At 42.7% G+C, this 26609-nt stretch overlaps 1 protein-coding gene across 6 annotated transcripts in view; it reads left to right on the top strand.

Annotated features, from left to right (window-relative positions):
- Window positions 1-26609, top strand: part of AKAP13 (A-kinase anchoring protein 13) — a 333500-nt gene that overhangs the window by 206002 nt on the left and 100889 nt on the right. For all 6 annotated transcript variants that reach the window (XM_061595982.1, XM_061595984.1, XM_061595983.1 and 3 more), the window contains one exon: window positions 20506-20587. In XM_061595982.1, the coding sequence (XP_061451966.1) occupies window positions 20506-20587 (82 nt within the window). The remainder of the gene's footprint in view (window positions 1-20505; window positions 20588-26609) is intronic.

Genomic DNA, 26609 nt, shown 5'->3' with positions numbered 1-26609 from the left:
AGGCTTACTTTTTAATTCTTTCTCATAGTGATTTTTATCAGGATAGCCAAAAGGAACTGTAAACAAAACCATGTGGATTTCAAGTGTTGTGATACTTGTAAAAAAAAAAAAAAAAAAAGGATAGGAGAAGAGTTGTTCTCAGAATGGTTAAGTGTTGTTGACCAAAAGTTTGTTGCCACTGTGAACTTCCATCTTAATATTCAGCATCTCCACACTTAACCTGGTTTAAAATGCTTTCTTGGGGAACCCTTGGAAATGTAGTTCTTTGGAAAAAGAATCTCTAGTGGAGAATTCATTTTGCCAAACTCTAATTCCCAGGATTATTTGGAGGAAAGCCATGACAGTTAAAATGTATAAACCTGATGTCAGTGTAGACAAGCCCTTTCAATGCACTTGCAAACACCACCCCCCACTGGTCTCTTCCTGCTTTCTGCATCTAGTTCTGGCTTCTAGTCCTTATTGATTAAAGCTACAATTTTTCCTGTCCCTCTCTTTGCACAATAATCGTTTGTTCCATTATTTTTATTATTATTACTTAAATAAGGTATGCCCCAGTTTTCTTTATGATAAAAAACAAAGCAGCTGACTAATTTAAAAACAATGTAGAGCAACTTCCTCAGTGGATTAAGAAAAGGAAAGGAAAAACTAGACAGACAACCACAGTAACATTGGTCAGCAGTTTCCTTAATTGGCAGTAAAAAAGGCAAGTGTTGGGGGCTTGGCAGAACTACTGGAGGGGAGCATTGCATGAATCTGGCACCATTACCAACAAGGCCCTACGTTCCTGATAGACCCTTGTTGGTCTTCAGTTGTTAATGGAGTAAGATCTTAGCAGATGGAACCATGTGTTGTTGGAGGCCCATGGGGAAGCGGCCAGTTCTTGTGATGCTCAATTTTAGTTAATATTTAATCATGGCGATCCTGTACTGATGCTGAAGTTGGTATGTTATAGTAAACCATGGTTATAGCCTATGATGAACAAGCTCCTGTATTCAGGTACTCTGCCCTCCTCCTCTCTCATGCTCTGCTTAATTAGTTTCCTTCCTTGTTAGTGGCAAGCTATAGTTTGCCGTTACAGCCAAGCTGGAAGACTATAGCTTGTATTTGATTTTCTCTTCCAAACTAGGATTGTAAACCATAGCCTGAAGCTGGTTTGCAGTCCCGGTTTAGAAGAGAAGGGCAAGCCATAGTTTGCCTATTTAGCTGTAATGGCAAACCCTTGTTTGCTGTACATTAGTAACTAAGTGGAACATACTAGGGAAGGCGGGGGCGCAGAAGCAGAGGCTTGGTCATGTGCTTCTAAATCATAGTGAACTGTCCCATTGCCTTGTAATTGTCCTAACTGGTGCTACTTGTGCTTTTCAAGTGATAGGGGAGGATTGGGAAGAAGGAACAGACATCAGAAACACCATACTTAGTGTTTTGGGTGGATCTGTGCAATCTGATGTTGGCCGAGGCTATGTGGCTGGGTGGTGGTAGCTGCAGGAGCCCCTGCAGCCATTAGTCAAGGGGGAATGTGTAACATGGAGGCTTCAGTTCAATAGAAGATGGGAGAAGGTGAAGCCACAGGAGACTGGAAAATGTAAAGCAGCTGTATGATCACAGCTCTGTCTACTGCATGCTAAAACAACATGCCCAGACAAGCCAGAATTTGCAAGTTGCATGAGTAATGCAAATTGAGCATAGTTGTATATACTTCTGATTATTTCACGATCGCTCCCTGTAACAGTGAACTTAAGTGTTGCGTACAGACAGAAATGGAACCAGTGAGAAACAGGAGGGGGAGGTATCTGCATGTTTAAAGGAACCCTAGTGTTTGCAGACCTACAACAAACTAACTGCCTCCTAGTTTCTATCATCAACAAAAATAGGCCAGTGACAATTGAGGATGCTCCGTTGTCACAGTGGTATCAAGTGTCAGGTGGAAAAGAAGAAAGAAAACCCTGGGGGATAGATGTAGTGTGGGGTGTAGAATGCCTGACTTAAACTCCTTATACTTTCTAATATCCTTGAGGAGGGCATGATGGCTAGCAGGAACTTAGACCGGGAACTGCTCTGCTAGATGTCTGAGGATATGCTGCAGCATTTTGTTGCAGGTCCCAGTTGTTCTTACTACACTGTGTTTGCTACTTTTTGGAGCAAATGGGAGCTCTGCAAGTTGCTGAAGTTCTGCTTCCAACCTCTACAAATCCTATTAAGCCACTCTTCTGACTTTTGGTGATTTCATGCTGACATTGCTTATGCATATGCATGACTTCTAGGCTTATTTATCACTGAGAAGCTTGCTTTTTAAAAAGAATGTGAGAGAGAAGTTGAATTGCCAGTCACAGATTGTGCTCCTTTCTGCATTCCTGCAAATTCATGGTGTATACACGGACATATATATAGTACTGCCCTGGATTATCCCTTGTTGAAAGCTTTTCCTAGACTCACCCTGCCTTCCTACCGCCTCTGACATCAGTTAGCAGAGATTTGTTGTGAAGAGTTATGAAGTGCAGTGAACTTTTTTCAGTGCACCAAGATCGATATTCTGTTAAATAAATGGGACATGGGAAGTAGCTTTGATACTTCTCTGTTCCTGATTTTACTGGTTGATGTCCCAAGTCAGCAGCATCTGTCTTTGCCTCCCCACAAAACTAGTTCAGCTGCCCAGTCTTTTTATCTGCTGTGGAGCTGAAGCATTTATGCCACTAGGTGGCATTCAGGCTCGATCTCCAGTGATGTCTTTATTCCCATGTGTACTATAGAGTCTTCTGAGCGCTCTTTAACTGCGGAAACAGAAGAGGCAACAGCTCGTAGGAACAGAGGAAGCTGCCTTTATATATACTGAGTCAAGACTGTTGGTATATCTAGCTCAGTATTTTGACTGACAGTGGCTCTCCAGAGTTCCAAGCTGGAGCCTTACCTGGGATTAAGCTGAGGTTTGTGCATGTTAACACATGTGCTCTTCCTTATGTAGACATTCTAGATCTTGTCTAAGATCTTAAAGACGCAACACTAATTCTGACTTAGAAGGCCAGTAGAATTTATGTCATGCCCTCTTTTGAGTGTTCATCATACTTAGTACTCCCCCAGACAACCTGTTTATTGAGCATTCATCCTGATTTGCTTGCACAAAGTTTGTGCAGAGGTTAGGTTATATAACTCCTTATATTAAGCAGTTGTTAATAATTATTAAGCATTTGTTCTGATTTGTTTATCGGTGGTTCTAAGTCGATGAACTTTTGTCCTGCATTCATCCTGATTTGCTTGTGGTGTGGTTAATTGTCTTCCTGTTAATCACTCATTCATCGCACACTTCTCGGTGCATTTCCCTATACTAAATGCAAAAATGCTGGGTTTTTTTTTAAATGTGGATTTGTTGTGCCAGAGTGCTTAAATCCACTTTAATTGTGCAAACCTGAATTTCCAGTATGTGCTTGAGTCCCTCCTGCAAAATACTGGGTGTCTGGAAGCAACGTTAGTCTTATCTCAAATATTGTTTGCAAGAACCTTGTGAGGTAGGCCAATCCTCTTCACATATTGCACATGGGAGGCTGAGCAAGACTTGCCTAAGGCCATCAGTTTATTATTTGTGGTGTTAGTTGCCTATTAACCTAGTTGTCTCATCACCAAGCAAGTTCATGGATGGCATCTTGAGCTGGGAACTTTGTGGCTTGGAGCACATGTTCTTGGCAGCTTTGCCACATTAGCTGATGTGGAACTTAGGAAGCTGCCTTATACTGAGTCTGACCATTGGTCCATCTAACTCAGTATTGATCACACTGACTGGCAGTGGCTCTCCAGGGTTTAAGGTAGGGAATTCCTCCCAGCCCTACCTGGAGACACCTGGGGCCTTCTGCATGCAAGGCAAATGCTCTTCCAGTGAGCTATGGGCCTTCCCCAAGGGCTTGTTCTTTCATAATTTGTTAAGAATGCAAAAAATCACTATGTGGTTCTGGCCTATGAGAACGTGTAACCACAATAAACCAAGCTGTGTCCCATCACTCATTTTTGGTTCTACAAATTGAACTGCCTTCTCTTCTAGAAAGCTGCTGCCTCGTTTTAGGTCTCCTTTGATTTTCCAGTTTGGAACCATATTTCCCAGTCTGCCTGGACACACATCTTAAATGTGATCCTAAATAGTTGTGGCAACTGGCAGGACTGACTTGAAATTTCTCAGATGAATTTTCTGAAAAATAATTTGAGAATGTTCTTTTTCAAGCTCTCCCTGAACTGTTGGAGAATTTCATTCCTACTACCCTGGAGAACATCCAGTGGAACGACCTCTCTATTTTTCTCATCCATTAACTTTAGATCTAGATTTAATATTGTTTAATGTTATTTCACTATGAATTAACAATAAGTTATTTTCAGGAGAAGATATAATTTTCTGAGAAAAATAGTAAAGAGAAATTCGCCTCTCCCTCCCCAAAAATATTTAGTAAAATGCTTCCTAGTTTCCCTCCTACAATTTTGAGAGGCCATTTTTTGCAGAGCCCTAGTAACTGGTTCATAGGAGCAATTTGCAGATTCACCGGTACAGCTGTTAGGACACCATTCTGGTGTAAAAACAGTGAAAGAATCTTGTGCACCTTAAAGGCTAATAAATGTACCATGGCAATAAGCTTTCATGGGCTCAAGTCCACTTCATCAGATGCATGAAGTGAAATGTTAGTTGGCAGGTATATAAAGTAGAAGATTGTAAGATGAGGCTTGAATGGCAATGAGATGCAAAACTTCCAGTCAGTGATAATTAGAGCTTAAATGTATGTTAAATATGCCCTTAGCTTTTGTCACCAGAAACAATGACTTTTTTTCTTCAAGTAAGCCAAGTGGATATTTTAATAAAATGTGGATGTGAACTGATTTTGTTTTTCATTCTGAATCCAATGGGTTTTTGGATCCAAGCAAATAACCCATTCCCCCTTGAAAAGCAGAATTAAAGATGGTTCCTTGTGGCTTATTTCCCTGTCCCTGTCACTACTTCTGCCCAAAGAAACCAAAACTTTTTCTGGCACCGGAACACATTTCTTTGGCGTAGTCCAGTTGAGTAGAATGCAGTTCCAAATAAGGTCCTACATTCACACGTGTTAATGCTTTCCCTACCCAAAAAGCAGAACAGCAGGCTGACAGGTGTGAAAACCTACCTGGAAGTTTTTCTGCTTCTTGTGGGTTTGGTTTTTTTAAACACCTGTGTTCTGGGATTCTTTCAAGGCTTACCAGCAGTCCCTGATGGAGAAGATTAATAATGGCAGAGCAGCTTTCCTGAAAGACAGTGTACCCACTATTACTGATTTTTTAGTGAGGCCCAATCTGTTCGACCAGTCCCTTCCCCAAACTATATGTGCACCCTACGGCGTGTTTGGAATTCTCTGCAGGAGGTTTACATGTTCTTCCATGAACAGATCTGCCAAGGGGTGATGTTTGAAAACCATTGTCCAGAGTGCCACACAATCCCTTGCCAGACGGGTAACGGCGATCTCCTGTGTCCCTCATACTCAGCACAGAGATTCCATCCTCCTCAGTTTGCTGTGAATGGCCCAGAATTTGCAGGTAGGAGGAAGGTGTGCTTGTTTTTGAGTGAAGGGATGCTTTTTTCCCTCTCTTTGCACTCAGCTTTTACAGAAGGTGCAAGCAGTGAGAGGTGTTCAGGGGAGGGGCAAAGAGCAGGGAGTGCTCAAATATGTGAGCCCACCTGGAGCAGGCCTTTGCGTCAGTTCTGCTCCCCCCCCAGCCTTCTACCATTCCTCTCTACTCCAAGGCCAAACAACAGTAGCTACCCTCTAACACAGGTCTTGGGAATCTTTGCCCCTCCAGATGTTGCTGAACTACAACTCCCATCAGCCAAAGCTCAGCAACATCTGGAGGGGCAAACATTCCCCACACCTATTGTACTCTTAACACCTTGCATGGAAAAATGGGAATGGAGTGGAGAATGCTTGTGGAGGATCCCAATGGGGTCTGTAACATTGTGGTAGGCTGCCTATCTGGCAGCTAATGAAGTACAGTAGCTCTTTCCATTGGGGAATTATGGACTGGACTCCAAGCTCCATGAGTCTCCTACAGGAAATCTTTCCCCCATGTACCATAGTTGGTGACTTCTCTCTCTCTCTTTTTGCCCTAGGGCACTGTTCTTCAGCCTTGGGTGCCCATATATTGTCGGACAGCAACTCCCCATCAACCCCAGTCAGCTTAGCCAATGTTCAAGGATGATGGCAGTTGTAGTCCAACAACATCTGGGGACCCAAAGTTGAAAAACAGTGCCCTCAGGCATGGGCGGAGAACCTTTTTTGGCCTGAGCTCCAAATTCCCTTCTGGGCAACCTTCTGAAGGAGTCTATTCCAGTGGTGGGTGGGGCCAGAGGCAAATGTGGCCGGAGCAATGCATGCAAATATTACCTTTCTACAGAGAGCCAGTGTGGTGTAGTGGTTAGAGTGTTGGACTACGACCTGGGAAATCAGGGTCTGAATCCCCACACAGCTGTGAAGCTTACTGGGTAACCTTGGGCCAGTCACTGCCTCTGAGCCTCAGAGGAAGGCAATGGTAAACCACCTCTGAATACCACTTGCCATGAAAATCCTATTCATAGGGTCGCCATCAGTCGGGATCGACTTGAAGGCAGTCCATTTCCATTTAGCTAGTTTCTACTCACACACCCTCCTCTCTGTCCTCCATGCCTATAAGCAAGAAGTATCAGACTTTGAGGACACATTCCAGCCCCTCTGGGTATGAAGAAGGGCCAGTGAGTGGCGTGGCCTGGAGAGGGGGGGGATGTGAGCTGGGGAAAATTTCGGGAGCCAGATTGGGGGAAGCCTCCCCTCTCCTGATACTCCTCATCTGTCTCTTAGAGATGTTGCTTTTGCAACAGCTCAGTGTAAAGGACATGCCCCTTTTCCTCTCCTGAGCTTCAGAGAACTTGGGCATTTCAGTTTCAGGGGCCTCTGCAGATGATGGCTGACTATTAAGCTGAATCACAATGTCGAGGCTAGGTGGGAATTGTTCGTAGCTGATGTGTGCAGTAGCCCCGAGGTTGCCTGACATGTTTTCCCACACCCCAGCCTGATTTCTGGCTTCGAGCGGCAACTGCCATCTCCTTTCCTTAATCTGTGGAGCTCCATGGTTTTTAGGACATTAATGCACCGTAGCATTTCTGCAGATTGCATCATTTTCAGGCTTTCATAACAACGTGGTAAGCCTAATGTAAAACAGATATCAAAGAGGTTCTCTGTTTTCAGCATGACTATGATTTCCTCCTTATTAAAAGGTCAGCAAGTGGAAGAGGATGATATGGGGAGGAGGATTATCTGGATGAACTACCACACAATGCAGCCGGGTGTGTGTGTTCTTTTTGAAAAACTGCAGCCCTAGACTTTGGTTTGGAAATGAAATGGCTGGTTAGCTTCCATTACAAAAAAAGGGGGAAAAAGTTCTGCAAAGCACACAACTCTGCAACTCTTCCAGATGTTTTTAATAACACAGCTTGGAACTGTTGCATCAGCAGGCTAGAGGGCTAAGCTGCTGAATTTTGTTGTCTTTGCTCCATTTTGAATACTTCTCATCCACAGGTTTCTTTAACAGAGAGATTGCTGACCTTTTTTTAGCAGATAGTGCCACCCCCTGTAGTTACTCCTGTCTCCTCTTCCTCAGATTAGTACCTACCACACACCTTAGAGAGACAGGAAGTTCATGCGTACACTTCACTTTTTCCAAGTGATCTGGGTAGAAGTCAGATCCAGTAGAATTAATCTGAGCTTTGAATAGCACATAAAGTTGAAAGAGGAAGTGGGAAAGAGTGTAATTCTTCCAACTTCCTTCTCTAGCTCTATGTACTTTTCAAGGGAGAAGAAGGTAGCCTCCCTTTCCACCTCATGATCATGGGGGCAGTGAATGGGGGGGGTTAGAGGCTTTGTGGGCACCAGGGAGAAACCTCAAGTGCACCAGTGCACCCATGGGCGTGGCACCCTGTTAGTGACCCCTGCTTTGCCAACATTCCAAACTTCTGATACCCAAAGGATGCCTGTTTTCTGAATCTGAAGTGCACTTCATTGTTACACTTGAAATGGTTCTGGTTTTTAGAATACTACTCCTACTCCTACTCCTACTCATCATCATCATCATCGTCATCATCATCATCATCATCAAAATAAGCCCACCCTGTGTTTTCCTACATTCTCCCATACTGGAAGGGGCAATGACTCCATGCAGAGATGCACAGGAGGGGCAGAGTTGTTGTTTGTTTAGGGTGTATATCTTACCTTTCTACTAAATTTGCCGTGCTTGGGATGGGCTTATTACAGCCATTTAGAAACAGTCAGTCCCAACAGAAGTAGATAAAAACAATAAAACAATAACAAAAATAATTTAAGCAATTAAAAAAAACCCCAGACAAATGTAACAGACAAAAATTGTACAAGAACAAAGTGTTGGTGGTGGCTTAGTCTCCAGGCCAAATGCTTTCCAAAATAGAAGTAAATCCTTGGCCAGGCAAGGGAAAGCTGGGAGCACCAAGGAAAGTCAAGATTGTGGTTGTTTCACAGTCTAGGCATGGCCACAGAGAAGGCCTCTCCTGCCTCCCAGCTGTGTCTCAGCCACCGTCCTTAAACTAAGAAAAGCTCCTGAGCACAGGGGTTTCCAAACTGTCCTCTGTGGACCACCAGTGGTCTGTGACCTTCATTTGGTTGGTCGTGCGGCATGTCTGTAAAAATACAATTAAAGATCTTACAGTGTTACAATTGCTAAAGCAGGTAGAAAAATCACTGAGTGGCCCACCAAGACCCTGACAAATTTTCAAGTAGTTTGTGGGCAGCAGGGTGGGGAGGTTTAGGAACTACTGCCCTAGCAGACCTTAGGGGAACAGGCAAGCTTGTGTGGAAAATACGTTCCTTTCGGTAATTCTGAATCCAAGTGATTTAGGACAGAGGTGGATACCCTCAGGCCCAGGAGCTGAATGTGGGCCTCCAAGCCTCTCTAACCGGCCCTCGGGCCACACCCCTCAGTGCCCTTTCTCTATACCTGCTTTGAAGGCTTTTATTTGGCTGGGATGTGTCCTTGAACTGTGGTGATGCCTCTTGCTCGCCTGGATTGAGGATGGAGGGGTGTGTGTCTGTGTAGAAACTTCTGGCTTTTGCATAGCCTATCCCTGTGATTGTCTTTTGTTTTAATTGTTTTTGGATTTTAAACTGTTTGTAACCCACCTGGGGACCTAGCTGTGAAGGGCAAGTGGGGAAAAAAAGTAATAATAACAGTACTAGCTGGAATGTGGCCTATTGTACAAAGGTAAGAGTCGCATCAGTAGCTGCACTCTCTTTTGCTTCTGCTCAACCCGCAACAGGTATTCAGCCCCTGAAAGTTTGCCCCACAAGGAAATGCGGCCCTTGGGCTGAAAAAGGCGTGCCCTTGGGCTGACTCCTCATTCAGGGCTTTAAAGATAATTGCCAGCACATTGACTTCGTCCAGAAACTGGCAACCAGAGCAGCTGTTGCAAAATGCCCCTATGTACAAGCCCCTGTTCTTTTCCCCCTGGCAGACGGATTGGAAAGCGATTAGCAGTGTATGTTTGGGTGTGTACACTGAGCTTGCAGGAGATCTTAATTATTTAATGAATTTGTTCCTTGTGGCACTCTAGGTACTCTTTCCCGGCACACGCATGTACCCCTAAGGATGGATTGGGAACTGAACCTCAAGCCTGAGGGTCAAACGCAGCCCTCCAAGCCTCCCTATATGGCCATTGGGACGCTCCTCAACTTATAAGGTGCTCATGCCAGTGTTTAAAGCCCTAAACGACTTAGGCCCCAAATATGTGAGACACCGCCTACTTTCCTACAGACCTTCTTCAGTGTTGAGATCAGCAGAGGGGGATCTCTTGGTAGTTCCGCCGCCCTTGGAAGTTAGGCAGATTCTCTGTGGCAGCTCCTCATTTGTGGAATTTTCTCCCTACAGTTTTCGGCAAACGCTACAGACGTACCTCTTTACCCTGGCCTTTGACACTGGAGGCATATGTTTTCAGGAACCACCTTATTCTTGTGAATGTAATCTGTTTTAATTGTTTTTAGTACTATACTTTAAACTCTTGTAACCCACCGGGGACCTACTGATGAAGGGGAGGCGGCGGCGGCGGTAGTAGCAGCAGTAGTAGTAGTAGTAGTAGCAGCAGTAGTAGTAGCAGCAGCAGCAGTAGTAGCAGTAGTAGTAGTAGTAGCAGTAGTAGCAGTAGTAGTAGTAGTAGCAGTAGTAGTAGTCGCAGCAGTAGTAGTAGCAGTAGTAGTAGTAGCAGCAGCAGTAGTAGTAGCAGTAGTAGTAGTAGCAGCAGTAGTAGTAGTACACAATCCCAACACCCACCCCTTCCCAGCCTTGATCTGCATCCTCCTTGAGCGTCTTTGCCTGGCTAGAATATGTTCTTGAACTTTGATGATGCTTCTTGCTTGCCTGGATGTAGGACAGAGAGGGGAATGCAAACGTGTGTAGAAAGTAGCCTACTGAACAAAGGTAAAATTAGTATATATTGCAGAATCACAAAAGCATGTGTGCCGGAAGGATTGAAGCTCAGTGCTAGGGCATCTGCTTTGCATGTGGAAGGTCCCAGATTGAATCCCCAGCATCTCCAGGTAGTGCTGGGTATGACCCCTGCCTGAAACCCTGGAGAGCCACTGCCAGTCAGTGTAGACAGTACTGAGCTAAGTGGCCCAATCAGGCTGACTTGATAGAAGGCAGCTTCCTATGCTCCTGCATGACTCAGGAGTTGAAGCCTTTAAACTTGCGTCTGAAATTTGAGAACTGTACTCTGTGAGTGATGGAGCAGCAGAGATTCCATCCAAATGTGAGAAGAGTGCAACGGGTCTCCTCGCAAATGTGAGTGCAAGCAAGTTGGCTGCTTCTCACCACAGCTGTTTACAGCATAAAAGCTTGAGGTTTGCCAAACCCCAGATCAAGAAGGGGAGGGGACTGTGATTGGTAATCATCTTCATCTGAGGGCCAGAGAAATGGAAGCTTAACTTAAATCAAGGAAGCGAGGGGGGGAGGGGGAGAGGATTGCTTTGTGTGCAACAGTTGTAAAATTTGTCTATTTGGAAATGCTACAGAAATCAGTTCAAGGAGGAATTTGGGTGGGCAGGTTTGCAAACCTGGACTCATAATTTTGCAGTATCCATTGTGGGTCTTGCATCACCTCCTGCTAATGGAAGAGACCTTAACACATGACCGGTGCCATCAGGCTTATCTGATATTGAATGCTATGTACGTGGTTCTGAAATCCATCGCAACCGGCCTACGGTTTGATTCAGTAGGGCCCTTATGTACAGAGGCTTGTTTGAGGCTTGTAAAATTGGTTCTGGGCCATAGCAAAATGTTCTGTGGACTTGTTGATGGAAAATCTGGACTTGCTAAGTAAGCCTTTTTCATATGAATAGGTAAGAAGCTACCTTCTATCAAGTTAGGCCGTTGCTCCATCCCAGATATTTTTAGTTTTTTTGAAAAGTTGTTTTGTTTTTAAGATGTTTTATAAATGACGTCAGTGTTTTATGACTTATTTGATGCCCTGGGCTACTTCTGGGAGGAAGGGCAGGATATAGATGTAAAAAACATATGAATTAATCTATACCAGAGGTGGCCAACATGGTGCACTTGAAATGTTGTTCAATTACAGCTCCCTTCATGCTTGGCCATTGATCATGCTGGCTAGACTTCCCAGGAGGATCCCTCCGCCTGTGCTGCCTCTGAGACGGGCTCCCGTCTTGGATGAAACTTTTTCAGTTTAAAATCCAGTCAGAAGGGTTTTTTTGACTGGGGATAATTTCTTCCGGATAAGGAAGAAATGTGAGATCTCCCACACAGCTTTGTTGTGTTTGTTGGAGACTGGAATTCATTAGAATTGTCTGTGAAAGAAGGTCTTCCAACAGCTCGGACGGAGCTAGGATTTCTAACTAGCTCAGCTGAATAAGTGAGCCGTTTTTTTCCCCAAAGAAAAACGGATTAACAGGCAAGCATCCTCCTGTCTATGCTCATTATTTTGTTATCTATACAGTTAGAGATTTGTCAAGGAACCAGCAATTAAGAAAACCTGGGTGAGTCAAAACCTTCTCTCTTACTCTCGGAACTAAGGGGGAAGAAAATAAAAATAGCCTATCTTTTTTTATTGCAAAAAGCTGGCATATAAATCAGCATTATAAAGGTTACAACGGATGAGGGGTTTCTGATTGGGTAATTTTTTGATTTATAAGACTTCTGTGTTATATATGTCTGGGACTATTTTTTCTGGTCTTTTTTTTTTTTTTTGATGAATCTGCTCATTCCTTCTGCAACTAGTTATTTGGATGCTGTGAAAAGTGTTTTTGCACTTCTGGGCATATAAGAGATAAGGAAATTCGTACTGTCTAGAGTGTGACGTCAGTTGGTTTGAAAGATTAACTCCTTTGTAACTGGATAAAGAAATAAACTGCTCTTTGCTTGGGACATTGAAAATTGAAGGAGTTTTGTTCCTTTGGTTTTAAGAATGACAATTAAGAAGATCATGGATGTACAAGAAGGGACTTTATCTTTAGATATGTTTCAGAAAATAATGAATGGGATTAAGTCAATAAAACAAGAACTGAGAAATAATAGACAAGCGTTGAGAATTGAATTTGATGAAACGAGACAGGAGCTGAAAGAAATTCAGGATTCTGTGAGAAAGGAGAATAAAGATAGATCTGGAAAACCAAAAAAGGATGAAAGAAAAATTAAAGGCAAGGTTCAGACTTTGGAGATTGGATTAAATATGGACTTGGAAAAAGATTTGGATTTCCTGGCTGTGATGGATCCTGGAGACAAATATTATGGTTTGGAACTCAGCGCTGTCCCTGAAGGAATTGATGAAGAGATTGGAGATAAAGATATTATCGGTTCAAAAAAATTCCTGGACTGGAAGGATTTGATGGAACTTGAAATGGAGAAAGTTAACAGAATTAATTCCTGTTTTGTGTCAATGGAAAAACCTTCAAGAGATGTGCTAGTGTATTCTGTAAAAAAGAGGAACAGAGATGCGGCTTTGCAACAATATTTCAGTGATACGTTCGGAATTGATGGCAAAGAAATATCCGTGATAAAGGAAATTCCTATCAGACTCTTATTATATGACTATGACAGCAAGATTATTGGGTGCGTAAAGATGGAAGATGGAAAATGGAACCAACACAGATAATGGAAGAAGAGCGATTTGAAATTACTGGACTTAATAGACTTGATGAGTTGGATTAATTGACATGTTTATCTAGAAAAAAAATTGATGGACATATATCTCAAGGATTGGAAACTTCTCTTTGACTTTTTGTGGAAGAATAAAATGATATGATGTTAATGAGATTTGATACCAACTAAGATAACCGCTGGAGGAAGGTGATTTTATAATCTATTAAGAGACAGGCTTGTTATATATTATAGACTTATAGCTGAACTACGACAAATCGGAAGTCAATAGTTTTTATTCTTTTTTTCCCCTTTTTTATTGTATTGATCTGTGGTTTTTTTTTTGTATTGTTTTGGTTTTGAAAATCTGAATAAAAATTAATTGAAAAAAAAAAAGATCATGCTGGCTGGGTCTGTAGTCCAGTGACACCTGAAAGGTGCCATGTTGGCTGCCCACCATCTATTTATTTATTTGTGTAAATGTATGAGCGCCACAAGCGACGATATAGCCTGTGTGACATTTCCAAGGTGGACAGGACAGTAGATGTTGTGTTGTTAAAGGTATGGTGTTGCTTCTTTTTCACTGTTTTAATGCCTTTATCTCCATTAGCCCCTTTGTAGGAAAAAGTCAGTTGCTTCTTACTTTCTCTCCCCAACCCCCCCCACTGCATGGAAATCCATTAATTTCTAAGGACATGGTTTAAAATAGCAAATAAGCTGAGTGTTATTCAGTTGTATCCTGTGCATGTTGACTCAGAAGCAAGTTGCGCTAGGTTCACAGGCAAGTTTGCATAGGATTTTCAGAAAAGATGGGGTGTCTCAGTCTCTCTCCCTCTCCCTCTCCCCCCCTCTCTTCCCCCCAAGTATAAATCACTTACACATCTTTCTGAGCTATTCCCCCTCCCTTTTTTATTGAAAAAATAAAACGGGCAGTTGAATGCAAAGGTATTGGGGTTGTATCCAGCATTAATCCTACTCAAAGTAGAACCATTGAAATGGGTGGATATGGCTAAATTAGGTCTCTGACTTAAATATATACGTAGGACTTAGTTGGATGCAATCTAATGTCTAATATAGCTGTGCTCACAACAATGAAAAGAAAAGATTGATAACTGTTCTATTTATAATTCCATTCATGGACAAATAATCTTGTCAATTCGTGGTCTTTGGTATAGTTAGCTGGCTTTGTTTTCTGCTGTCTTCACTATATATTTTAATTAGAAATTTGTACAGCTGCCATTCTGTTGTTCACTGTCTGTTTTTGTTTATGTGTTACACTTTTATACAGCCCTTTCTCTAAGCAGCTCAGAATGAAACACATACTCTTTCTATCATGGTAACAAACAACCTTATGGGGTGGACTAAAGTGACAATTTCAAGGTCAACCAGTAATATTCAAATTCCCAATGCTGTGGTCTGTCCACTTCATCACACCAGCTTCTTAGTATTAGCTCACTGGATTATGCTCAGCTAACCTGTCACCAGTGAGCTTCGTGGTAAGAGAGAGGATTTGAATCCAGGGGATCCTAACGAACAGGGTTTTGCAACTGCTGCTTTGCAGGGTCTCTTGGGAAAATCCCCCCCCCCTCCGGCTACTTAGTACAGAAACTGCAAAACCTTTTTTTAAAAGCTGCAAATTCCTTCCTGTTTTTCTCCAGAATTTTACTCCCCTCTGCTGTTCTTAAAACCAGGAGATGGGAACTCACTAATTCACTAACCTGCCCTTGCCCATCATCAAGCAAAGAGCAATGTGAGCTGTTGCTGTTCCGTTCTTGACCCTTGTTCAATTTGTATATTTTATCCACGTGTGTGAGAGAGAGCTCCCTACAAAACGTCCCGAGGTGTTCCCACCTCCCAAAATTAAAATTTCTGCAGCAGCAGCACCTCCCTAAGAAGGTATATTGATCCAGTTTAGGGGAGGCTGATTTAGAGAATGCAAGTGTTTTGAGTTCTCTTTGTGGATGACACTGTATTCTGGGGAAAAAAAAGACATTTTAATTTTTAAAAAGTTGACTCTCCCCTCCTGCCACCTAAACTTGTGTGTGTGGTTTTTCTCTTTCCTTATTGGAATCTGGATTTAGTTTTGCCCTTAAATAGGGTGTGTAGGCGGGAGCTACAAATACCTCCCTTGGCTAACGGTTCTTAGCATTCTCTCTCTCTCTCTCTCTCTCTCTCTCTCTCTCTCTTTCTCTCTCTCTCTCTCCCCCCCCCTAAAAAAAATCTAAAATTAGTAACTGCTCCGCTAACCAGTAAGGTGGCAGTCTGGGAATGTTTTTGTCACTCTTTAAGAGCTTTATTTTCCTGGCAGAGAAGACCATTGGAAGAAGGCAGCCAGTTCAACGGGCCATGCAGTCTGGCTTGGATATATTAACTTGGGAAGGAGGGACCTCTCTGAATTGGAGGCTAAAGGGGCTATTTGCACATAAGATTTCCCAGGTCTTGCTGCATTCACGTCCAGGAGAGTCTAGTCTCATTGATTCTTATAGAGGGAAGAAAACAAAAGAGAACATAAACTGTTCCGATCAAGCCTGGCCAATGTTTGTAAGTATGCTTATGTGCTCTGTGCTTACAAAATTAAAAAAAAACTGCAAAAAGGTTACTCAAATTTTGCATCACAAAAGTCAGAATTCTGTGACCTGCATAAGTTATGCAGATACATAGAAATGATGCAATAAGCTTATTTTTGCAAAACTGATTGTACCATTCTCTTACTATAACTCTGGTTTGCTGTCATGGAAAAAGATTCATGAAGGGTCCTGAGGCTTTATCTCCAGCCACTGGAAATTTGGTCACCTCTGGCTCCTGAGGCTTTAGCCAGCATTGCCCACAGGCTTTGAAGCACACCGTTGCAGCCTAGAACTGGAAGGTTAACTTGAAATGAAAGGTGAAATTTTCAGAAAGCTGAATTCTGTGCCCAGTATCCCATGTTACACTTTCCCTTCAATCCTGCAGAATTGTAGCATGCACACAGATCTGGCAAGTTTATAAACAGCCACTTTCTTATTTACCTGTGGTGAGTAAAAGTGTCTCAAGGCAACCAGGTAAATTGGAAGAGGTTCAGTCCACTTTCCAGTAATTGAAAGCCATTGCTTGTTTCCTGTCCTCTGAAGAATGGGTAGGCGTTCAGAAATTCATATTTGAAAATTTGCCATCTTATTCTGGTTATAAAATATCACCAACTCATCCACTTCCTTCCTGGCATGATTTACTTCCTCAGACCCTTTGCCACAGCATTTCTGAAACTTCATTGATTGTTATGCTGGCATGCTTTTTTTCTTTGTGGTCCACCTTCTTTTCTTGTGTTTTGTTTGGGATCCCTAGGATAGTAATGTCTTGGCAGACAAACATGAAGGATGTTGTGAAACTGAATGTCTTGAGAAACTTTTATTTGAAACTCACTTCAGTTCTCATAGAGAGGTTAAAACTAACATATCTCTGTATAATTCCTTTTGCACAGCATCAGTTCTAATTGCATGTTCATGGCTACAACGTGAGAATTTACAAACCTATGAATGTGGGCTTAAAACTGTCTTGGGCTGAGTACACACCATACATTTAAAGCACACGGCTTCGTTCAAAGAATCCCAGGAACTGGACTTTACCCCTCACAAAGCTACAATTCACAGCACCATTAAATTACAGTTCCCCAGGATTCTTTGGGGGAAGTCATGTGGTTTAGATATATGGCGCGTATGCAGCCTTTGGCTCTCTTACTGTGCTTTAAGTTTCTTAACTGAGTAATGGGACAACTGCTTTAGCCCACTCTTGGTGGATTCTTCTAATACGGGAGGGAGCCTCGGATGGTGGAGGGCTATTAGAACAAGACTTCTTGGTACAATTACCATTGAAAAGGTGCTCTTGGAGGTTGTGTTTGCAAATGGGACTTGTAATTGTCCCTGCCATTACAGCTTTCTCACTGGCAAATGACATACTTTGTTAACCACAGATTGAATTGATGCTGTCATCCAAGGGTAGGGAACATTTTTCAGCCTGAGGGCTGCATTCGCTTCTGGACAGCCTTCCAAGGGCCACATGCCAGTGGTGGGTGGGGCCAGAGGCAAAAGTAGGCAGGGCCATGAATGTATATTTTACACTGTCAAGTCGGCTAGTTTCTACACACTTCCCTTTCTATCCAGAGGCATTATCTAGAGTTCAAGGACACATTCCAGCCAGATAAAATCACTTGGGATACAAAGCAGGGTCAGTGAGGGGTGTGGCCTGGGTGAGGGGGTGTGGCCTGGGAAGAGTTCGAAAGGTCAGGTAGGACTGAACCCTGCATTCAGCTCTGGGGCCTGAGGCTCTCCATACCTGCTGTAATCAACCTCCATAGTAAGTCAGTGTACGGTGCTTGTGTGAATTCTTTCGATGAAGCACCTTCTTCTGGTCCACCTGAAAAGAAATGGCTAGTTAGAGAAGCATGTTGACTGCTCTTTTTATGGAGAGATTGTGTGAAAATCTTTCTCTCCCCCCCCCAAAAAAAGCATAGGAAATTCACTGTCTTAAGGCTGAGTTGTTCACTGATCAGGGCTTGAGGCCCACATACTGGTTTGAAGGGATACAGTGAGATGGCAGGCAAACTGGAGCCTTAGGTTAAGAAGGATGCAAAATAAACAGACAAGGCCTAAATTGGATAGTTGTCCAGGCTGAAGATCTGGGCCTGACCTGGTCCCAGCCAATGGAATATCTGGAATTGGTGGTGAGGAGTCCCCAGTTCCAATGCAGATCCAGTGGGGGCACTTATGGCGCTAAACTGAATGTCATCACCAATCCTAATCAAATGTGTTTTGTACCATAGAAATGCAGGAATACAGCTACACCCTTTTTACCAGCATCCATGGAAACGCATAGCCAATGTTTGCTTTCTGTTAGGTATCAGAAGGTCAAGCTGCATGTTGGTCTAGTAATCTTTCTCTTAATTCTTTGGGTGGAGTCCCTGGAGAAAAGTACTTAACCCTCTTTCTATCCATTCTGCAGCCTTGTCATAAAGGCCACTAGCAAGCATAGCAGAGGGTTCCTGGTTCAAATCCTACCTGTTCCTGGAAGTGTTGTTAAGCCTCTCTGACTGCAAACCCACTCTTCCTTTGCACATCACTCCTTGATAGTCTTCTGTCTCATTCCCCTTGGCTCCCTCTGCCTTTTTCACATCCTCCAGGGAAGGAGCACTTTTCTTGTAAAAACTTGGACATTTGGAAAACTAATTCAGTTAGTATTTTATATATGTAAGAAGATGTAGTTTTTTTTATTGCTAGCCAAACCATGTTTTCCTGCCTTATCCAAAATAGTTAAAACTCAGGAGAGATAGGCTGCTTATCATCTTCATATCTAGAAATCTTTTTAGAGCATCTGAACTACTTTTGTCAAAATTCATAACCGGAGGTGCAAGAAAACAATGCAAGGATCAGAAGCTCCTTCTAACCAAACAGGAAAAAAAGTGTGTTCTTTGCACTCTGGAAGCTAAATTAATACATGATTAAAGGAAATGCAGACCCGAGGGTTTTACAAGGAAATGAAAGCTAAAAATAATCTCCCTCCCCCTCGCCCCGAGTGAATCTAGTTTGATTTTATAACTCTTATCAACAAGGTTAAATTTGCACTTGAATCTAGAAAGAGTTTCCAATGTCAATATCAGTATGAAGTGCACTAAGATGACCTGAGGGATGGGCCATAGCTCAATGGCAGAGAACATGCTTTGCATGGAGGAAGTCCTGAGTTCAGTCCCTGGCATCTGTAACTAGAAAAGGAACTCTGATAGCAGGTGAAGGGAAAGACCTTTGCATCAAACCACGAAGAGCTGTGGACAGTCAGCGCAGGCAATACTGAGCTATATGGACCAAACAAGACAGCTTTATATGTTCAGATATTCATAAGTGGAACCTGCAACAAAATGTTGCAGTGAGAAGTGCACCTTTTTCCTGATTTTTACCCCTCTCCCATTTTCCATTTCTTTCTGCCCCAAAAGTAAATCTGCATTTCATTCCCACTGAGAATGCTGAGTCCTTATTGGACTCCCCCCTTTCCGTTTTAGTGTTTTTCTAAAATAAAAAAGTGCTTCTCCAAACATTAGGGTTCTCCCAAGCCCCTGATACCTCTCTTTAGGTGCACAGATGGTGCTACTTTACTATATAAGAGAGACACTTGGAAAACGAAGTCACTATTAGCATCTGCTACATATTTTGAAAAATGGTTTGTCTCTACATTTATGCATTCGGACACCCCTTTAGATGTCTTAACCAAATTTGGCGCAGTGGTTCCTGAGATCATGGAGCATGGTTTTAACTTTGCTCGAATACCATTGGATGCCATTTTGAATCAAGATGGTGGACTGAACCTTTTAAAATTGCACTGATTGTCAGTGCGGGTTGCTGTTGGCTTTTTGGAATACTTAAGCAACATCCGGCGCTCCTTGCTAGCACAGAATAAAAGAGGATGAGATCAGTTTAATTTGGGATCATTCACAAGATGATCCCTCAATTCCTCCCCCCCCCGGATTAAAATGCAGCTTTTACTTACTGAGATGGTTCCTTTCATCAAAACCCTATAGAGATTTGCTGCCAGGTACAGTTTTTAACCATGTGTACCTTTCACACCACCTTTCCTCTTCGGTTGAGAGTACAGAAGAGAAAGTACTCAGCTTCATATAGCATTGCCAGTTCGCTAGCTTTGATCCGAAGGTTTTGAGTTCTAGCCCCCTTTTCACGGTTCCTAGGGAAGGAGTTAAATCTTAGCAGGAAGAACCCAAACAATATCCTTTATATAGTCAAGCAGTTTCCTTGATTTTTTTTCTATAATAAGGCATTTAGTCTATGTTCATCATCTGTGTTATTAGTTATAAACCTCCCAGTATTCCAAGTCTGGTGGTAAAAGTATATAGGCTCTGCAGTTGTTTGGGTGTCAGATACTACGGATAACCATATTTTATTAAAGCGTGTATTAATATTTGCATGTGCTACTGCTGCTGAATTACACCTGTATATTTTCTTCCATTGATTGTTAAAGACTTAATAACCCAGTATCTTCTATTTCTCTCTAAATTCATTCTCCAAATTGTTTTTTTTAATATCAAGATGTCATATGTTTTTATGAACTTTTAGACATTTCCACTTTCTATAAAAAAATGTTCAAACAGTTACTTGTAGAGTTATAATTTTTAGTGTGTACATGTATATATGTGAATGTTTGAAGGGAGCTCTCTTAGAATTGCATAGCCATGGGCCCACCCCTCCTATAATCTAGGCATAAATGGGTTTCATTTGCTTCATTGTGTGGCTGTTTGGCCTGATGCAGTTGGCATATACAACTTAAAGGTGAAGATATTATTTGAAAATATTCCTGTGTTAATTTTTCGCCTCTCTTGCTTTTTGTTAGATTAACCGTGAAAGTTGGTGTCCTGTAGAACCTTCCCCAGATCTCTCAGTGTTGGAGTCAAAGCATCCATGTAGTTCTTCAGGTAAGATTATTTTTTTTCAGTCTTTTGAGATAGAAAAGAGGAAAGACAAGCTGCCATTATGGAGCTAGCTTCTCTCTGTGCAAGGCTATGCAAAGCATTCGAGGTCCTTGGAACTCTTCACTAGGCTGAAGCAGGCTAGTTTAGCTTCCTGGCTCAATTCAGTGCAAATTCTAAACTTTTGAAGACCCTGGATCCAGGTCCTCTTGAGGAGCACCATCTTCTGGGAAGGTGCATAGCACAGTGGTAGAGCATATGGTTTGTATGGAAAAGGTCCCAGGTTTTTTTAAAATTACATTTCTATCTCACTTTTCCTCCAAGGAGCTCAAGATAGCATATAAACACCACCACCCCCATTTTACCCTCACAACCACCCTGTGAAAGTAGGTAAGGCTGAGAGACAGTGACTGGCCCATGGTCATCCAGTGAGCTTCATGGCTGAGCAGGGATTTGAACCATGGTCTTCCAGGTACTAGTCTAACACTCTAACCACTACATCACACTGGTTTGGTCTCGGCATCTCCACATAGGGTGGGGAAGGACCCCCATCTGAAACCGTGCATGGATGCTGCCAATCAGTGTAGAGCAGGGATGGGAAACTTGTGTCCCCCTCCCATATGTCTTAAACTCAGGTTGTACAGTTAACATGGACTTGGTGCTCTTGCGCATCAAACCAACTTCCCCCATCCCCCCCCAAATTGGACTTTTGCGATAAGGGAAGTGACGAGAAACTGCATTAGAACATGTGAGATAACAGTTGCTTGGCTGAACGTTGTATAACCTCCCTGCAAACAACTCAGAACAAATGCTCAATAAACAGCTGACATTGTATAATCTCCCTGCAAATTTTGTGCAAACAAATCAGGATGAATGCAAATAAATAGTTTGTCCAGAAGTGACATAGGTCTCTTGAGTATCCATTGACTATGCCCTCTGGTGGTTGCATAGCTCCCTGGCAAGCATGATGGCTGGCAAGATGTTTCTTCTTCTGTGTATGTGGAACAAACGTGAAAGGGGGAGAGTCCTACTATACGCTCCACCTCACTGGCCAAACCCTGCCCCTCTTACATCATGTAAGATGATGCGTTGCTCTGTGTCTCTAAAGACATAGCACTTTGACTCTGTATTACAAAGGTTTTTAATATTCCTTCGTAGCTGCACTAAAGCAGTCAAAGGCCTCGTTCTCACTGAGTGGGTGAACCTATTTCTGGGCGGTGCCACTTCAGACTACAGATTGGGGAGCTCACATTATTGAATGCTCCTTCATGGGGTATGTGTGTGGAGGGGCAGAGTGACTGTACATGGAAAACTATAACCCACCTCCCTGGCATGCCAGTTTTCTATGTGGGATACTTATTGTTATGTAGAAGAGTACTCCAAGTCCCACCTGCAGTCTCAAGTGGAAGGTGCCATAGATCAGTGGTAGAGCATGTATGCTTTGCGTGCAGAAGGCCTGAGGCTGAATCCCCAGGAACTCCAGTTAAAAAGGAATCAGTGGATGAGAAAGATCTCTGCCTGAGAGACTGGAGGGCCACTGCCAGTCAGAGTCAATCAGGGGCAGAGGGCCCTTTTCAGCCTGAGGGCCACATGCTCTTCCTGGCAACTTTCCAGGGACCACATAGTAGAAGTGAGCAGGGGGAGGCAGAGGCAAAGGTGGTTGGAGCAACAAATGTAAATTTTACTTTGTGCAGTAGGCTAGTTTCCACACACACTTAACACACTGGATGGAGGATAGAGAGAGTGTGTTAAGTGTGTCTGGATGGACAAGCAAGAGGCAAAAACTCTAGAGGTGCAAAGCAGGGCCAGTGAGGGGTGTGGTCTGGTGAGAGTTCCAGGGGCCAGATGGAGAGGCCTGGGGGGTCGCATTCAGCCCCTGGGACTGATACTGGCTTAGATGGACATATAGACTACCCTTTCTATCCTGTGTTCACCAGCTCAGTGAGTAGAAGACCAAAATAGGGTTAAGATTGGGTTGTAGGGGGAGAAGCTTTGCAGATTGATTTATTGTTTGTATATCCTGTCCTTCCTCCCACAGGAGCCCAGGGTCGCTAAACACAACCATAAAATGCAAATACAACAAATCAAAAGTTAAAATATCAACAAAATTAAATAGGCAATAAAAATATAGTGCAGTGGAAAATAAACGTTAACTGTTAGGCTCCAATTCAGATGTGTTCCAAATGCCATATGAAAATCATGTAATGCTGCCTTCATACAAGACCATTGTTCCATCTATTCTAAAGTTGCCTCCTTTCACTGGGTTTGATCTTCTAACATTCAAGGCCAGATTCCTTTGTCAGCTTGGCTCTCTAAGCTCCTTTTAAAGTGGATATGCTGGGGACTGAACCAGCAGCCCTTTCTCCAAACCGGGGATGAGGACTCATGGCCCTGTAGGTGTTGCTGGATGATGACGATTTTGAATTTATATCCCACTCTTCCTCCCTAAAGAGCCCAAGGTGGCAAATATACAAACGATAAAAGTTCAAACATCTAAAAACAATTCCAGTACAGATCCAGACTACAACTCCCATCATCCCTGACCATTGGCCATGCTAGTTGGGGCTGATGTGAACTGTGCTCTAAACCTCTCAAGATGTGATTTGTCCCTGCTGGGGTGATGGCAGAAATCTAGCCATCACTGTACTGGGATGTTTTTGTCAATGTGGTTAAAAGCACAGAGACCCTCAATCAGAAAGTGGTTGGCAACCCCCTCTAAGGTACACTGAATGTCTTTATATGACATATAGAGATGATTATTCATTCTTGGCATATCTGTCTGAATCCTGTAATGTACATTATAGCAAAATAACAGTATTCTCCTTCACATGTTAATACTCTGCCTGATTTTCCAGCAAAATAATGCACATTACGTAAAGATGTTAGTCACTTTCAGACCCTGATACCTGTTAAAAGGTGAAAGCCTTGTGGCTGGACGGGGAGAGGAATGATGCAGCCAGCTGACTGCTGCAGTTGATGCAATTAGCTTGGGAGCAAGTTGGCCCAAGGATACACTGCTTGACTAAGTGCCCACAACCCCTTAAGGGAAAGGAGATTTTGCTGCCTTGGTTGGAGCCTATGGAAAATTGGCCATTTGTGCTTCACAGTCCTGCTTTAGATTAAAAAAAATGGGTCTCAAACCCCTTTGTTGCTTCAGGGAGCATAAATCCCAGCATGGTCAGTGTTCACATGAATAGGATCTCCATGTTTTTAAAATTCGTAGTCTCATTGAGACTGGGTGAGCATAAAGAAGGAACTGGAGTGTGTACTCGTCCCTCTCTCTCAACACAGGAATGCACCTCTTCTTTTGAAACTTCTGCCTCTCCTTGCCCCTTCTTTGAGTTCTTTTACCTAGCAGAGAATAGGTCAGCTGATCTTTTAGAAGCAGAACAGGGAACCTTCAGACACTATCACATAACTTCACTGAGCCCAATTCTCCCTGTGGAGGAACATGAGGGGTGTGTGTGTGTGAGTGAGAGAGAGAATAACCCAGAAGTACTGAATCCTCTTTGTTGTTCATGTAAATATCAGAGCATTTCACATTATGAGGCAGAACACATTGGCTACCTTAGGAGCAATCTGACCTAAGGATGCACTGGTGAACTAAGTTTGGTACCCTCTCTGGATCCATATATGTAGGAGGATCAGATGGTAGAATGGATTGCACTGCTTTAGACTGTAGGTGGGGAAATCGCATAGGGTTGTATCCAGCATTGTGCAAGCAGAGTTCCATTTGCGCAGTGGGACTTCCCCCTCCTCTCCTCTCCCCGCAGGCCCCTAAAATCTGTTCCAGATGGTCCTCAACCCTCTGGGGCAGTTTTTGAGAGTGCATGGGGAGCTGCAGAGGGGAGGCAGTTCCATTGCGCCAGCAGAAGTCCATAAATAAAAAAATGACAAATATTTATTATTTATTTTAAAACACTTATATGTTACCCTTCATTTTAAAAAAATCCTAGGCCAGTGTGCAAGAAAATATCAGATGCATTAAAACCCAAAATTACCATACATTAAAAAAACACAACAAATTACAACACTAACAACCATCCACAGTAGCAAAAAGTCAATAAAAATAGCACCACTCAAAACTAGGTAATATCAAATCAGCAAATGCTTGGGTGGATCTTTAAAAGGTGCTGAAATGTTATCATGGATGGTAGGTGAGCACCATGTCAGAAAAGATCCACTCCACGGCTGCTTCAAGATGTACCTGTGCGGGTGGCTGAACAGCCAGGAGCTGAGCTGCAGATCTCTTTGGACAGACAGGACTGAATGGGAGGTGTTGATACCGAGTTGTCTAGGACTTTATATTTTTGAATGCTTCCTTTTATTTCAAAAAAGGGAGGAGAGAAAAGGACACCTCTCTGCTAATAGAAAACTAGCATAACAGTGAAAGAGGTTCTTGCCTAGCCCTTTGCCTGCTGTGCTGGTTTCCTGTTGCATGGAGTTTTTAACACAGATGAGCATTTTAAATGATGTGAGTCTTTGGTTTGCTTGTGAGCCACCTTGTAAAGACTTGTACTAAAATATGGGGCAAAATATATAAAAACGATAGTAAATTTTTGTAGTTTGAAGTGAGGCTGTGCCTTCTATCAGCCTGGCATTTAACCACCTCAATTCTGCTGCATTTGTAGATCAGGTGGTGTTTGCCAATCTGCCAATTCTTGAAATAAAAAGCTCATGCTGTCATTTCAATGTGAGCTTGGAAAGCGATGGATGTACAAGCCGTAAATCACTCCTGCTCAGGAAGTCCACGACACGTGGGGACTTATCCTTCCTTCTACCTCGGTGGGGATGGCATTCTTGTTACTAAAGGCTTAACAGGCCATCAGCAGAGTTGGAGACAATCTCAGGTTGTGCAACACACATGCTCTTAGAGCAAAAAAGAAAGAAAAGAAAACACAATAAATTTTCCCTGGAAAGAGACAGGTACACTTCCAAAATACCCTTTGTGCTTGGAAACTTCTCAACGTTCTTAGGATAAATTTTTCTCTCCACCCCATCGCTCACCAACTCTTCTTTGTTTCTGATTCCTTCTACGTTATTTTGGGTTATAACTGCCTCTAGTGGGAGGTAAACCTTTGCTGCTTCATGTTCCCTGTGCCCCCATCTGCACTATATATTCAAAGCAGTATTATTCCACTTTAAACAGTCTTGGCTTCCTTCAAAGAATCCTGGGAACTGTTGTTAGTTAATGGGGCTGAGAATTGTTAGGAGACCCATTCCCCTCACAGAGCTATGATTCTCAAAGTTCCCTGGGAAGAGGGATTGATTGTTAAACCACTCTAACAGCTCTCAACATCCCTTAACAAATGACAGTTCCCAGGATGCTTTGGAAAACAGGACCTTGAAAGTGGTATGATGCTGCTTTAAATGTATAGTGCAGATGGGGCCTGTATTGTCCTACAGTAGGGGATTAATTGTCCTTTGGTGGTTTAAAACCTTTCCCCCTAGTACACATATGTGATCTCAGGCATTCACGAAAAGGGCATCGTGATCTCTTGGTCCCCCTATTTAAACTGAATATGGGGAAATAGAAAATTGAATTTCCAAGGCATTTGGGGACTAAATGATCCAAATGTGATGAAAAACCTTCCTTTCATACCAGAATAATTACATTACTTTAATCGCATCATCAACATAAAAAGGTTTTAAAAATTAATTTATTCTCTGGGTGGTTTTTTAAAAAAAATCATATCTGCAGGAGTTCTAGAGTTAAGGCAAAATCATGAGAAAGGTATCTGGGTTATTACAGACTAAGATGCTATGCTGTATAGTAGTAACCTCTGTGCTATAAACAATTCTTAACACACTTTAATATTTTTATGTTAATTTGGAATCAGTGGAGCAGTTCAGAAGTAATGGGAAACCATGGTTTTTACACTTCATGAACAATGCTCAGCAAGCCATGGACTTGCACAATCCCCTTTCCCCTCTCATACACCATAGAAACAAATGGGAAACCTTTGTTTCTGATTTTAAACAGTTCTTTGCTGCATCTTAACTTGGGGAACTAATTTAAAAAACAAAG

This window comes from Rhineura floridana, chromosome 14, assembly GCF_030035675.1.
Source record: "Rhineura floridana isolate rRhiFlo1 chromosome 14, rRhiFlo1.hap2, whole genome shotgun sequence".
NCBI classification, from domain to species: Eukaryota; Metazoa; Chordata; class Lepidosauria; order Squamata; family Rhineuridae; genus Rhineura; species Rhineura floridana.
Note: the sequence above shows the minus strand (reverse complement) of the source record. Positions and strands in the feature narration are given on the sequence as shown.